Consider the following 12893-nt stretch of genomic DNA (forward strand, 5'->3'; position numbering starts at 1 on the left):
AGAAAATTCAATTTATTTTATTTTATTTTTTTTTTCTTCTAAAAAAAAGTTCACTGTTCATCAATTCACCTTATAGCGGCCGAACGGTAGACTAGGGTGTGTTTGTTTGGGGGATTAGATTGGATTTACACTATTCATCCAATTTTTTCCGCCAAAAACATCAAATTAAATATCTATTTTTTATTTTTTATATTATACTAAAAATAAATTTTACATTCAAAATATCACATCAACACCTATTTATATCACATCATACAACTATTCAAATTCAAAAATTTTACTATTGAAATTTCAACTTAAAATCCAAACCACCAAACAAACACACCCTAAGAAATCTACAATTTTTTTTCCTCTATTATTATGGACCAATGTTGGTATTATTTCCGCCGCTTTTGGGACCAGAAAAATTAGCTTTGTGTGCCCTTACATCTGCTTCCGCCTGCTATTCACTTTTAGTTGTCTTATTCTTTTTTCATTATTCTTTTTCTCATTTTACAGTCTCAACTCTGCCTTTTCCATTACCTTTCTCTCTTAAGATTTTTTTTTGAATTCGGTTCACGTTAATATTGTCCCACGTTGCTCAATGTGAGTTACTCCACCTATCATCAATTGGTTTTAGATTGGATGTTGGATCCCTTCTTAATATGATATCAGAACCATGGTGTTCGTATTGGATTTGAATCTTGAATATTGTCCCACATTGTTAGATCTGTGCGAACTCCTCTAATATATAAAGATAAAGGGTCACTCCACTGGTCACCAATTGACCTTCTCCCAAAACATAGATCAACCTATTACAAAATAATGTCCTTCAAAAGAAAGAAAAAATGATTGGTATGATTAGATAGATACATTGTGTTTAAACGATTAAATTAAGCCCATATATTTTTGCCTATTAAATCAAAATCTCATTCGTTAATCTATATTCAATCTAATGATCTACCTATAATTCCTAAATGCAGGATTAACCAATGATACATAATAGTGATTCATTGCAAAAATAACTTAATACTTTTATTGACTTAATAATAATTTCACAACATTAAACATCAGTTTATATATTTATTATATTTTATGCAAGCAAAGTACATACATAAAAAAATATCATTTGACATTTAAATATTTCTCCTATCTCAAACTCACATTTGAATCAACAATTTCATTTTCAAATAAATTCTACAATTCAAATTTCACAAATCAACACAAAATTGTTAACCAACTGCACATGACATTGAAGGAAAATGCATAAATATACACTCGAAAAGTATATATATATATATATATATATAATTAAAGAATGATACTGATTTTTTTTTTAAAAAAAAATAATAATAATAAAAAAATCCTTCTTCTATATCAAACCATTGGATGAGCAACATACATATAATCAAATGTTAGATACAACGCTACCACGGAGGACCCAAAACTAATTATCTAATCACTATTTGATTTAAAAAAAAAAAAAGAAGCTAAAATTGCGTTACCAATAAATAACTACATGATAAATGGGATCTAAATGTTATCCCAGCCGATTACCCAAATCAGCACATGAAAATACTATGGATATCATATAACAATATAACAGACAGCACATGTCGTATAACTATTAGTACGTGCTGTAAGTTCTTCGTAAATTTAGATCTAATGTATTATCTGGTATATATTACCTTGCTATCAGCACAGTGCACCATAACCGCCGTCCTAAATGTTATATACAAGGTGGTCCCGAAAGATGAAATGTTATTACAACCTTTGTTCACCTTGGAACACTCCGAAGTGTTGTTCTTCCACAGCGACAACTTTTCGAGCACCCTTAGCAGTCCTACAAGAATTGTTCAAACCTCTGCAAGGCAAACTGACAACAGCGCTGCCGCCGCATTCTTCTTCGTCTTCCCTTTTCAGGTCGCTGGGAGCCAAGAAACACTCCATCCGTAATCCCTTTATGTTGAAATCCACTTCCTCGATGCTCCAAATCTCCTCCATTCTCGTCCGAGTGTGTCTCTCCGATGATTCCCCGAATCTCAACAGTGAAATCGATGTCCTGCCCAAATGTGCGATGTTGACGCCCTCGATTGTCCTGTAGTCCTGGATCAGGGACTCCGTGGTTGTCTCCCAGCAGACCACATTGTTTCCAGAGGCTCGTGTTCTCAGCAAATGGGAGTCGTGTAATTGGATTAAAAGACCTGTTCTTTGGCTGAAATAGCCCCAGATAGTGTGTCTTACTATTTCGACATTCGGGCTGCTTCTTGCCTTAAGGGCCAAAGACTCGGCTTCGAGCTTCAGCACAAAGCAATCCTGGCCGTTGATTGTCTTCTCCCCGGTGCAGACTGCATTGGAGAAGAGATTTGCTATCAACCTCGGATCAAGTCCCTGTTGTTGACATCATCATATATTTTGATCAAAAATTCGAAAAAACAACAAGCCACGGTGTTGCAAAGGAACAAATATCTCATAGTGAATATCACAAATAGGTAAAGTAGTGCCCCATTTGATCTTTTGAATCAAACGGCGTCGTATCACTTCTTAGAAAGAACATTTATCACAGCCACCAACATCTATCAATGGAGAAACTCCACAACATTATATTCGATCGAATGGCTAATGTTTCAACTCAGCTATTCCAATGGCTTTGAGCAAGGCAAGCAGTGAAATTGAATCAAATTTATTAAACTATATACATGAGTTCATCTCCAGCAATCAAGGGCCTGCAGTTTGAGGGATTTGGTGTGGAAATTGTGACAATTTGGAAAGGAAAGGGAATTAATTCATTAAGCTGACTAATGAATTTGGAGTTGTTAGTGGGGAAAGAAGATCACATACGATATGAACACAAGACTTGGGGAAGGAGATGTGGGGCCTTCAAGAAACTAAGGATCAAATTAAAGTTTTTCACAACATGGAAATCTGTTAACTTTGTCAAACACTTGTAGCTACCAATATTGACAATATCAGCTGATGCAATTTGAAAAACACAAACAGAAATTGGGAAAAAACAATTCCACCCAAAAAAAGTCCTGATTGATCCACGCCACTCACGGCTAAATCCCTCTACACAATGAACGGTGTGGATCAGCCTGGCCTTTTAGTCCAGGAGCTCACAACAGCACGATGTATATGCATATTTATTTATTTTTTAAAAATAAAAATAAAAAATGTTACCTGCAGAGATCGCCGGAGCGGCCGCGGTGGCCCGCGGGAAGCATGGGAATTGTGCCATGGAGTTTGCCTCCAGGCGACGTTGCCATCGCTACCGGCGGTGATCTTACAGCCTGAAACTACCAATTCGAGGCTCCACAAATCGGGCCTTCTCTGCCACAAAACGAATCCCCCAATTTCTCCAGGACCGTGCTTCATACTCTTCACCAAAGCCTTGGAACTTCCCTGCCGTAATTCCTCCCCGCCGACAAATTCCGACGCCGCCATTTTCACCTTCCCTACCGCGTGCATACTGTCGATCGAATTCAAGGCGTGCTCGCCTCCCGCCGCCGCTATGTATTGCTGCACTATGTACTTCGCCATGGACCTCTCCTGCATATATAATCGAAACCGAAAAAATATAAATGGATAAATAAATAAGAACCAGATTGGGATGCAATTAATAACCGCTTGATTGAAGTGACCTACGATGGGGGAATTTCTGATGTCGTTGTTTAGGGTTCGATCAGATGGAATTGGCAGAGGTATTAGCGGCGCCCCGACGACGCCGAGAAGGAATTGAAGCTCCGCCGCGGCACGGAAGCCGGAAGCCTGAGGACCAAGCGTCCAAGTCTGCAAGTGCTGCCATGGCTTGTGCTTGTTGGAAGTGAAAATCTCTTCTGGAATCGGAACCTCCAGGACCGTCTCCAGAGCATCTTCCCTGTCATGATTAGGGAACAGTTTTCTCATCGGAGAATCTCAGATCGCAGAGATGCAGAAATCCGAGGGAAATTTTTTGAGGGAAGAAGAAGAAGAGGAGAGGTTTTTGGGTTGGGATTTTTGAGAAGGAATGTTCAATGAAGTGGAAATAGTGGGAGCAGAATGACACTATGGGATATTATTATCCAGTCCCTGGACTTCGGAACCTGACATGATCTGAACCGTACAATGCCTCTATCATCAACGGTCAAGATTAATTTGAGCTCGGGTCCGGGTACCATGTGAGCGAGGTGGGCCCAGACAGTGTGGGCCACCACCAACGTGCGAGATGTCGTGTGTGTCGTGAACGCACGCTTTTTAGATTTTATGAAGCATACAGTAATCGTGCTTTACTAAAGACTAGATACGTTACACGATTTTGTGATGATGTATAATAATAATAAAAAGAAGAAAAAGAGATCTGTGTGTTCTTTTGAAAATTTTAATTATTTATCAAAAAAAATTTTAAAAAATAAATTAAATATTTATTTTTTATTTTATATTAAAAAAATAATTTCCCTTCAAAACATCGCTATCATATAACAATAAAATATTTCTCAAAGTCTAATAAAACTGACAACTCACATTATAGTTAGTTTGGTTATAATAATTGAACCTATAATTAATATATTAATCAATTTATATATACAAATATAGATAACGGAAATTATCTCGTAAGTCATCATGGGGTTTCTCATTCACGAGGACAATCAAGATTGATTCTCATGCCATGCTGTATATGTTTGTGAGCATGTAACTTGTGTTATATATGGATGCTTTAATATTAAAATATATGATTTGAATTTGAATTTAATTTATCAATGATATTTTCAATATTTATAATTAATATTTCAAATTTTAAAGAATATTTTATAAAATTATTATCTCTCTAAATACATATATGATTATATATTTATTGCATTTGAATTAATATAGAAAAAAAATAATGTAACAATGAAATTGGCTTTGGGTTTTGAATATTAAAATTTTAAAGTAAAACAATTATTTGATATGCTATAAATAAATATCAATTGAATACTTTAAATATAAAATTATTATTTAGTATAATATTAAACATATAACATGTGTTTTATTTATATTTTTTAGAGAGAAAAAAAATATAAATGCTAAAGTCTAATAGAAAAAAATATATATATATTTTTTTTATTGTTGAATAAATCGATAGAATTCATTCACGTGAAATTAAATTTGTTAGTATTCAGAAACCGATTATTTAATTAATAAAAATATATTGGGCCGGAAAATAAATTAACTGAGATGTTTTTAAATTATTTATTAATTAGAATTGAGAAAGCTTTAAAATAAATAAGTAGTGTCCACCTGACCAGCTTGAAGAAAACATTTTCTCTAACCAAAATACAAAATCAAGCCAATTTATTCACCTTGTGTTGTGTTTCTTGTATGTATGTATATGTTTGTGTTTGTGATGATGGAGCACAAATTAATTCTTACAAAGTCACTTACGTTCTCACTCATGCGCACCCGGAAGGCTTCAAACTACTCTACAAAAAGTATGCTTAACTTTGTGCAGACATGAGTCATTTATTCAATATATTTAACCTTTCGGGTGAATTAATACCGGCTCATTCACACACGAAAACGAAAATTAGCAAGCACCATCCCAACTCCGAAGGTATCACAATAATTCAGCTCTCTCAACCTCTGACTCAACTACATCCATGTATATATGTATGCATGTCATTGCCACCCACCATTGCAAAACACAAGCAAGTAATTTTCACAACTCATTAAGAATGGTTTTAGGGAATAGAACTCAAAACAAAACAATACAATAAATACCCTTCACATATATATATATATGTATATCTCCAATATCTCCATCAGCAGCCTAAACCTTCTACCTCAGCTCTCAATGTCATCGAGGATGACGATAACGATGATCCATTCCCCTCAACCTCAAACAGTTTCATCTTCTCTCTTGCGCTTACAAACAAACCATCAGATGTTATCTGTTCGTCCGCTAGACCTCTTCTTATACACGCAATACTGTATAAATCTGCTGTGAGCGCATCCAACTCCCCACTTAAATTAGGACTAGTACAGCTCAGCTCTTCGTATTCCACAAATTCCGGGCCCAGCAATGACAGGGTCGAAGAACCTCCTGTTGAACCGTCACAGCAACCATGGCCGCACTGCGATGGAATCACATGCCCAGCATCAACAAGTTTCGAATCCTGTTTGGAAACATGGTGGACACACAATGGTCCCTGCATCGGGACAAGACCTGAGATTAACGCTCGTCCATGGCTAGGAGAATTGTAGACAGTGAAGCCACCAATTTTCGGATTAGGTTGATGTATAGGAGCAGGATGCAGTCCATCTGCTTCAGTACGATTTGTTTCAGCAGGAATTAGATCTTGCGTCATTTGAGTTTTGTCTCCTTCAAACTGCTTTGGCTGATTCGTCGTGGGCCTCTGCATAACGGCCTCAAAAGATCTGGATGACGTGTCTGCTCCAGCTGGCATGATTGGCGGCGGCAGTGGTGGTTGGATAAAACAGTTGGCAGCAGTCTCGACCTTGTCCATATATTTGATTGGTTGATTCAGCACTGACCTTAAGTTCATTCCCTCTGAGGACTCGAATGAATTCATAACGGCACCAGATATGCTATCTTCGCAACCTGCATTCATTGTGTTGGCATTGCCGCTAGACAGTGCTGATTTCGACCTCATAATATGAGCACATTTGCGCCTTAAAGTAGAATTCCAGTGGTTTTTTATCGCATTATCTGTTCTTCCGGGGAGGAGCTTCGCAATCGATGCCCATTTGTTTCCATGTACTTCATGTGCCCTAATAATTATCTGATCTTCTTCATCTGCATAAAAATTAAGTTGAACAAAGATCTTAGAAAAAAGTCCCATTATTGTAATAAGATCAACAGATTTCTACTAAATTCGTTGCAGCTAAGCGACACAATAGAACAGAATACAACAGAAAATGCCGATGCAACCATTGAAGCCAGCAAGTAAGATTTAAGCATATCATTCAACAAGTCAAGTACTTTATCATTTCTCGGGGTCGAAGAGTTGAAAGGGATTATAAAAGTTATCATCCATGTCCTGCAGTCATATGTAGAGGAAAAAACAGCAAAATGTAATCCACATTTCATATTACAGCATTCACAGATCAACCAATAAACTAGCATTTGGATTATAACAGGGAATAATTCGATCCAGTGCTAATAAGCCCAAGAAACTTGTAAATCACACATTCTTGATTATCCGTAGACACGGAACGGCATCCAACTAAACAATAGGCAGCTGAGCCAACCTACTTTATGGAGACGACAATCCAAAGACTAAAATATCAAAAAAAAGTGATAGGGGCACTACAGAATATCCAGCAGATTTAAGATCCTCAGAAAGCATACTGTAATAGCATAAACGATTCATATACCAATGCATATATGAAAGCAACGCTTAACATCAACACCATAACAAATAAATGCGCAAGCAGAATCATAAACCAGAAAATTTCGAAGCAATATGCAGACAACAGAAACAAAAACGAAAAAAAGGGAACTCCAAAATTGAGAACATTAAATCCGAATCAAACAGCAGCGCTTAAGCACAACTATCTCCCAACTTTTCCTCTCCACAAAAGTTAAAAATCAGCCCCAAATAAAACTGCATAACGCATTTACCAGTAAATGGCTTCCGCTTAACGCTAGGATCGAGCTGATTGCACCATCGGAGACGGCACGACTTCCCACTCCTTCCAGGAACCCCTCGGGCGATCAAACTCCAATTTCTAGCCCCAAACTTATTCACCAAATTAGTCAAAATCGCGTCCTCCTCAGGCAACCACGGTCCACGAATCTTCTCTCTCACAGCCCCCCGATCTTCCGCGTCCCCTGCCAAAACAACATCACTCACCATTCCTTCGCCCATCGTTGCCTCGTTCTCCTCCTCCTCCTCCTCCTCCTCCGGCTGCATCGCTACTCCTTCACTCCCCACCGTCGTCATCGGCGGAACGCCTTACTCCAAGTCCAAAACCCCACCAGACGGTTTCTGTACAACAGTTGATTTGAAGGACTTCGGCACCTCGGCACGCATACACGTATATATACATTGGAGAACCAGTTGAGGGGCGGTGGAACCTCGGGGGTAGAAAGGTAATTGTATTTGCGGGGTCCACTTTAGTAACTGCTAACCAACCCGTTTGCTGAAAAGTACCTCAAAATTCGAATAATTGTTCTGATGGCCAAATTGGATAGTTCTAGATGGTAATGTTATGTAACCCGTTTATTCAAAATCCTCATTTATTTTTATATTATAATTACTTTTTTACTTAAAAATATAAAATTTATCATTTTATTTAAAATATATTCAAAACTTACTTTCATTATTTTTATATATTTTTAGAATGTAATTGATTTTATCTAAAATATTGAAGGTAAAATTGTTCTTATGCTAATAATTTAAAAATTTTGTATTGCTTCTGTCCTTTAACTAACGTATATTACAAATATTATTGTCTTTATATTATATAATAATAATAATAATAATAATAAAATTAGTTTATTTTAGTATATTCAAATATAATTAATATTTGTAAAACTCCAAAAAGTAGATGGATAGTTTATTTTAATACATCTCAATAATAATAATAATAAGATTAGTTTATTTTACACCAACTTTCATGTCAAAACATAATAATTAAAATAATAATTTTAGTTTCTATATATAATTTTCAGAATATTATAGAAAGTATTTATATAACAATAAATGATATTCTATAATATCCAAGAATATAATTTCTATAATATCAAAGAATATTTTAGACATATGATTTCTCTTATAAAAGTAAATTTCACAAGCAAATATTCCAATGCCAATTTCAGATTATTCATTAATTAGCTTCACAAAAAAAAATGTAGAAAATTGGTATCAGGAAATTAAATAATTACGTCACGTTAAAAAACAAAAAATCATAAAAGAGAAGTATTAAGAAAAATAACATTGTATGATTTGTGATCTGCATTAAATATTTTTATGTTATTAGGTAAATGAAGTTACTTATAATCGGAAAGTTTTGAAGATGGAGCGATATTTACATCGGTTACTCTTGCTATTGTTGGTTGTTGATAACATTCTTTTTCTATATATTTATTTTCAAAAAATGAACAAAATAATACAAAAATGAATTAATTAAAAGTTTGATAAGGTGGTTGTACTTTCTACACAGAACACGTGTACTCATCCAATGTTTGGTTCAACATGTTATATTGCCACAATTAGGCGACAAAACTAAACGGTTGCTATCAATAATAAAGAGAGGCATGAAGCTGCGCCAACGGTCAATTAAAGCACTTATCCCACCAAGAAGAGTTTGGTTTCTTTGGATAGATTATGTACAAACTAGATCCGATCTCTTGTAACAAAAATATGACATATGCCAATCATAATAATGGTTTATAATTCTAATCTTTCACACCTCAAATATCAAATATAAACGGATAGTCTTAAATCTCAATTTTACGTCCAACCGGTTTGAATTTTTTTTTGGTTTGAGTTATAATAAATAAGATAAAAATATCTCATTAGTGTTGTGTAATATAAAAGTAATGACATTTCTATAATATATTGTAAATTGAAAAATAATAACCTTATTTTTGTCACGGATGAAATAAAAAATGACAAATTACGAGCCAGAGAGAGTTATATAAATATGTAATAATATAAAATTTTCAATATAAAATTAAATTTTAATTTTTAATATATTTATTTATTTTTTTTAATAGTAAAATGAAAACAAAAATTTCACAAACCCACACACCGTTTGGTCAGTGAATTTTCAAAAAATAAAAAATAAAAATCCCGCTTTTAACATTGCCATCAACCACTTGAGACAACCCATTGTACGAAATGTGTCGAGGGAGGTTCAGAAATGGCGAAGAGCCAAAATCCATTCCGATTCCGAGGAGGTCACCCAGATTCGCTAATGGAAGACTTGCCTGCGTAGTAAATGCTTACAACTTAAAACCCTCTCCAAGGAAAACGCAGAGCCAAGGCCGGAAAACCTCGAAGAAAGAGGGGAAAACTGTGGAGTCAAAAAGTTTGATAAAATCCAGTGGAAAGTCCAGAATGACTTCGAGATCGAAGGGTGGAGCAAGATTTAATGCCTCTGAAATGCAGAATCCGTGCGTGGTAGAGAGGAGGGTAACGAGGAGTACGATTCGAGGAATTGGAAGTTCAAATAGTGGTGACAATGTGTGCCCTAGGAGAGAGACTCGGTCGAACAATTCAACGAAGTCAAAGGCAAATTCGAGGAGACCTGAAAGGTTACGCGGCGGCGCCTGTCCAGGAAATGCTGAAATTTTCCAGGATTTGAAGCAGCAGCAATGTGTGATTGAGAAACGAGTGACTCGTAGTTCGATTCGCGGAAACAATCTGATTGGTGAATTCGATTCTTCAGATAGTGTTAGGGCTTCACCAAACGCCACCGATGCTTTAGTTTCCGGCGATTTCTGTAAGCAAGAGAGGGGCGACAGCATTATCGAGCCTAGGGTTACTCGTTTCTCAAATCGAAGAAAATCAACGCCATTGATTCGTAATGATTTCAACATTCAAGAGTGTGGCAGCGCTGAGGAGGAAAATGTGGATACGGAAAGCAAAAATAAAGGAAAGGTCGGTGAGAAGAGAAAGAGATGCGAAGATGAGGATAAACGCGACACTGCTGCAAAATGGACAGAGGAACAAGAATTGGCTTTGCAGAGGGGATACTTCACGATAAAGCCGACGCCTCATTTCTGGAAGAAAGTAGCCAGGATGGTAAAGATTTTTTAGAATTTCATCTTTCTGCAACATATGTGTCTTGGACTTACATTAACTGCATTGTAAGGTAGTCGATGATAGAAAACTAGAGTTAAGAATTAGGGAGAATTCTAACATGGTCTAACATTTGTCTTGCCATGTGAATTATATAGATGATGGATGGATTCATAAGCTGAATTACAAGGAAATAGAGCTTATTGTGCCTAAAATTTTGTAGGAATTGCGAATCTGTTGTCGGTTCTTGATTTAAATTAGGAGAGCCTAGTGGAAGTGGGCTGCTTATGAGTGGAATTTGTTTTCTTACAGGAGTTGGATGTAACTTGATGCAATCAAGATTGCTCCTAATTTACAAGATTTTTACTAATATCTGAAATCTGGATTGTTAGTTTTAAATAATGCATTTAGTTCGTAATTTTGAGTTTGAGTAGATGCTGTTTGATAGTCATTTGCAGTTTAGTGTGATTAGAGTTCAAAATGTAGTGTTTGAATGTACAGTTGGATGTTTTGTAGTGTGTTTAATTTATGGAAATATAAATGAATAGTGAAAACTATATTGTTAATTTATAAGTACTACATAAATATGGGATTATATGGTTATATGAATGATTGTTGGTTTGTTAGTTTGTGTGCATGAATAAATTCGAACTGGGATCAATAATTATCTATTAGAATGTCGAGCTTCTTATATTTATTCCAAATACAGACTTATTTTACATGTTTGGTTGATTAGGTATTTAAACTAAAAACCGTTTCGGCAATGGGAATCCAAAAACAGTGAATTTCGAGTGTTTCTAGACATTTGGATCTTTGCACTTGCTTAGTTTAGCTATTTAACAGTTCATGGGATCCTACACTGCAGGTGCCCGGAAAATCCGCGGAAGAATGTTTCAACAAAATCCATTCGGACCACTTAACTCCATCTCAGCAACACCGGATTCGTTCTAGGGTGAAGAAGACAAAGCCATTGTCGCCGGTCTTGTTCTCTGCTAGTAAGGTACTGTGCCCTCCTGCCGAGACAAAAGCTAAAAAGAATAAATGCAGCCAGAGAAGGAAGAAGCTGAGGGCGCAGAAAACTGTAAGGCAGCTCTTGCATAAGCAGCAAAAGGAGGACAAAAATCACAAAGCGGATTTCTTTGCTGTTCTTGAAGACACATCACCTCTTGACTTCAAATATTCTTCTGTATTTGCTTCACCATCAGAAAAAGGATCAGGCATTCTTGCAAGGTGTCAAGAGAGATCTTCATCAGCCTCCAAGAAGCAGCAGTCGAGAATAAATGGCGCGCAGAAATCAGCATTCCTTAGCCCCCCAGTTCTGAAGCAGATCAAGAACAGGGCCCTGCACGAGAAATACATAGATCAGCTGCATACACGGGACGCCAAGCGAAAGGCTGAGTCGTTGAGGAATTCCAAGTGCAGTCGGGGCAACGATGACAGCGATTCAAAACTGAAATCCATTAAATCTGCTAAAGATATGCTGATTTTCAATGCCCAAGATGCTTTCAATTGCTTGCGGAGATTGCCTGAAAGCACGGATGATGATGATGATGACGACGACGACAATGATGGTGTAAGTTGTGAGGAGGATGAGGATGAAGATGACCTTAGCTGAATCTTTTACTTTGGTAGTGATTACAATTACATTACACCCACCACCATGGATCATTTTAATGTTGTTGGTTTAAAAGACTAGTTTGTATGGTTTTAATCGGACACATATCTACCAAATGTGCATTGGAGAATTTCATTTTAAATAATGTAGTAGTAGTAAATTGTAACCCATGACAAAAGACGTCAGTTCAATATTATGCTGATAATACAGTAATATATGCTATACAGTACATTACATATAAATTTATTATATGCATAATGTTTGATTTGAACAATCACTATGGTGTTGGATTTGCTATTGCTTCTCCCACCAGACGGGATTGTCTGTTTCGGACGGAACTCTGTCTTATACACGCGTGTGTGTATATATATATATATATAATATTACTTGATATATATTCACGTGTATATATATACACCCTATGTATGTAGGGATAGGAGAATAGAGTTTGTTGTTGGGACAGGTGATCCCATGGTTCTATACTTAAACTTAATTTTTTGAACTTGAGGTTTATATCCTTTAAGTTTGAGATAAATGCAAATACAAGAAAATAAATAGCAGAAAAGTAAAAA

The 12893-nt window shown here is 36.1% G+C and overlaps 3 protein-coding genes across 3 annotated transcripts; 1 reads left to right on the forward strand and 2 right to left on the reverse strand.

Annotated features, from left to right (window-relative positions):
• Positions 1 to 1475: 1475 nt before the first annotated feature.
• LOC127245175 (uncharacterized) lies at positions 1476 to 3986 on the reverse strand. Its single transcript, XM_051265922.1, has 3 exons — positions 3625 to 3986; positions 3160 to 3528; positions 1476 to 2370 (listed from the first exon to the last, which is right to left on the reverse strand). The coding sequence occupies exons 1-3, from the start codon at positions 3883 to 3885 to the stop codon at positions 1744 to 1746; spliced, it is 1257 nt and encodes a 418-aa protein (XP_051121879.1). The 5' UTR covers positions 3886 to 3986; the 3' UTR covers positions 1476 to 1743.
• Positions 3987 to 5591: 1605 nt separating this feature from the next.
• LOC127244704 (transcription factor MYB1-like) lies at positions 5592 to 7967 on the reverse strand. The gene is made up of 2 exons (XM_051265178.1): positions 7580 to 7967; positions 5592 to 6751 (listed from the first exon to the last, which is right to left on the reverse strand). The coding sequence occupies exons 1-2, from the start codon at positions 7899 to 7901 to the stop codon at positions 5757 to 5759; spliced, it is 1317 nt and encodes a 438-aa protein (XP_051121135.1). The 5' UTR covers positions 7902 to 7967; the 3' UTR covers positions 5592 to 5756.
• Positions 7968 to 9795: 1828 nt separating this feature from the next.
• On the forward strand, positions 9796 to 12536 carry LOC127245197 (uncharacterized). Its single transcript, XM_051265954.1, has 2 exons — positions 9796 to 10709; positions 11572 to 12536. The coding sequence occupies exons 1-2, from the start codon at positions 9804 to 9806 to the stop codon at positions 12319 to 12321; spliced, it is 1656 nt and encodes a 551-aa protein (XP_051121911.1). The 5' UTR covers positions 9796 to 9803; the 3' UTR covers positions 12322 to 12536.
• The last annotated feature ends 357 nt before the right edge of the window (positions 12537 to 12893 follow it).

The sequence above is a fragment of the Andrographis paniculata genome, unplaced genomic scaffold (genome assembly GCF_009805555.1).
Source record: "Andrographis paniculata isolate CXL003 unplaced genomic scaffold, ASM980555v1 Contig21END, whole genome shotgun sequence".
NCBI lineage: Eukaryota > Viridiplantae > Streptophyta > Magnoliopsida > Lamiales > Acanthaceae > Andrographis > Andrographis paniculata.

Excerpts from the sequence above, each read along its gene's own strand:
- LOC127245175 (XM_051265922.1), bottom strand. The coding sequence starts at position 3,885 with ATGAGAAAACTGTTCCCTAATCATGACAGGGAAGATGCTCTGGAGACG. Across the intron at positions 3,529-3,624 it reads ACATCAGAAATTCCCCCATC|GAGAGGTCCATGGCGAAGTA; the intron begins GTAGGTCACTTC and ends TTATATATGCAG. Across the intron at positions 2,371-3,159 it reads CGCTCCGGCGATCTCTGCAG|GGACTTGATCCGAGGTTGAT; the intron begins GTAACATTTTTT and ends TGTCAACAACAG.
- LOC127244704 (XM_051265178.1), bottom strand. The coding sequence starts at position 7,901 with ATGACGACGGTGGGGAGTGAAGGAGTAGCGATGCAGCCGGAGGAGGAG. Across the intron at positions 6,752-7,579 it reads TAAGCGGAAGCCATTTACTG|ATGAAGAAGATCAGATAATT; the intron begins GTAAATGCGTTA and ends ATTTTTATGCAG.
- LOC127245197 (XM_051265954.1), top strand. The coding sequence starts at position 9,804 with ATGTGTCGAGGGAGGTTCAGAAATGGCGAAGAGCCAAAATCCATTCCG. Across the intron at positions 10,710-11,571 it reads GGAAGAAAGTAGCCAGGATG|GTGCCCGGAAAATCCGCGGA; the intron begins GTAAAGATTTTT and ends CCTACACTGCAG.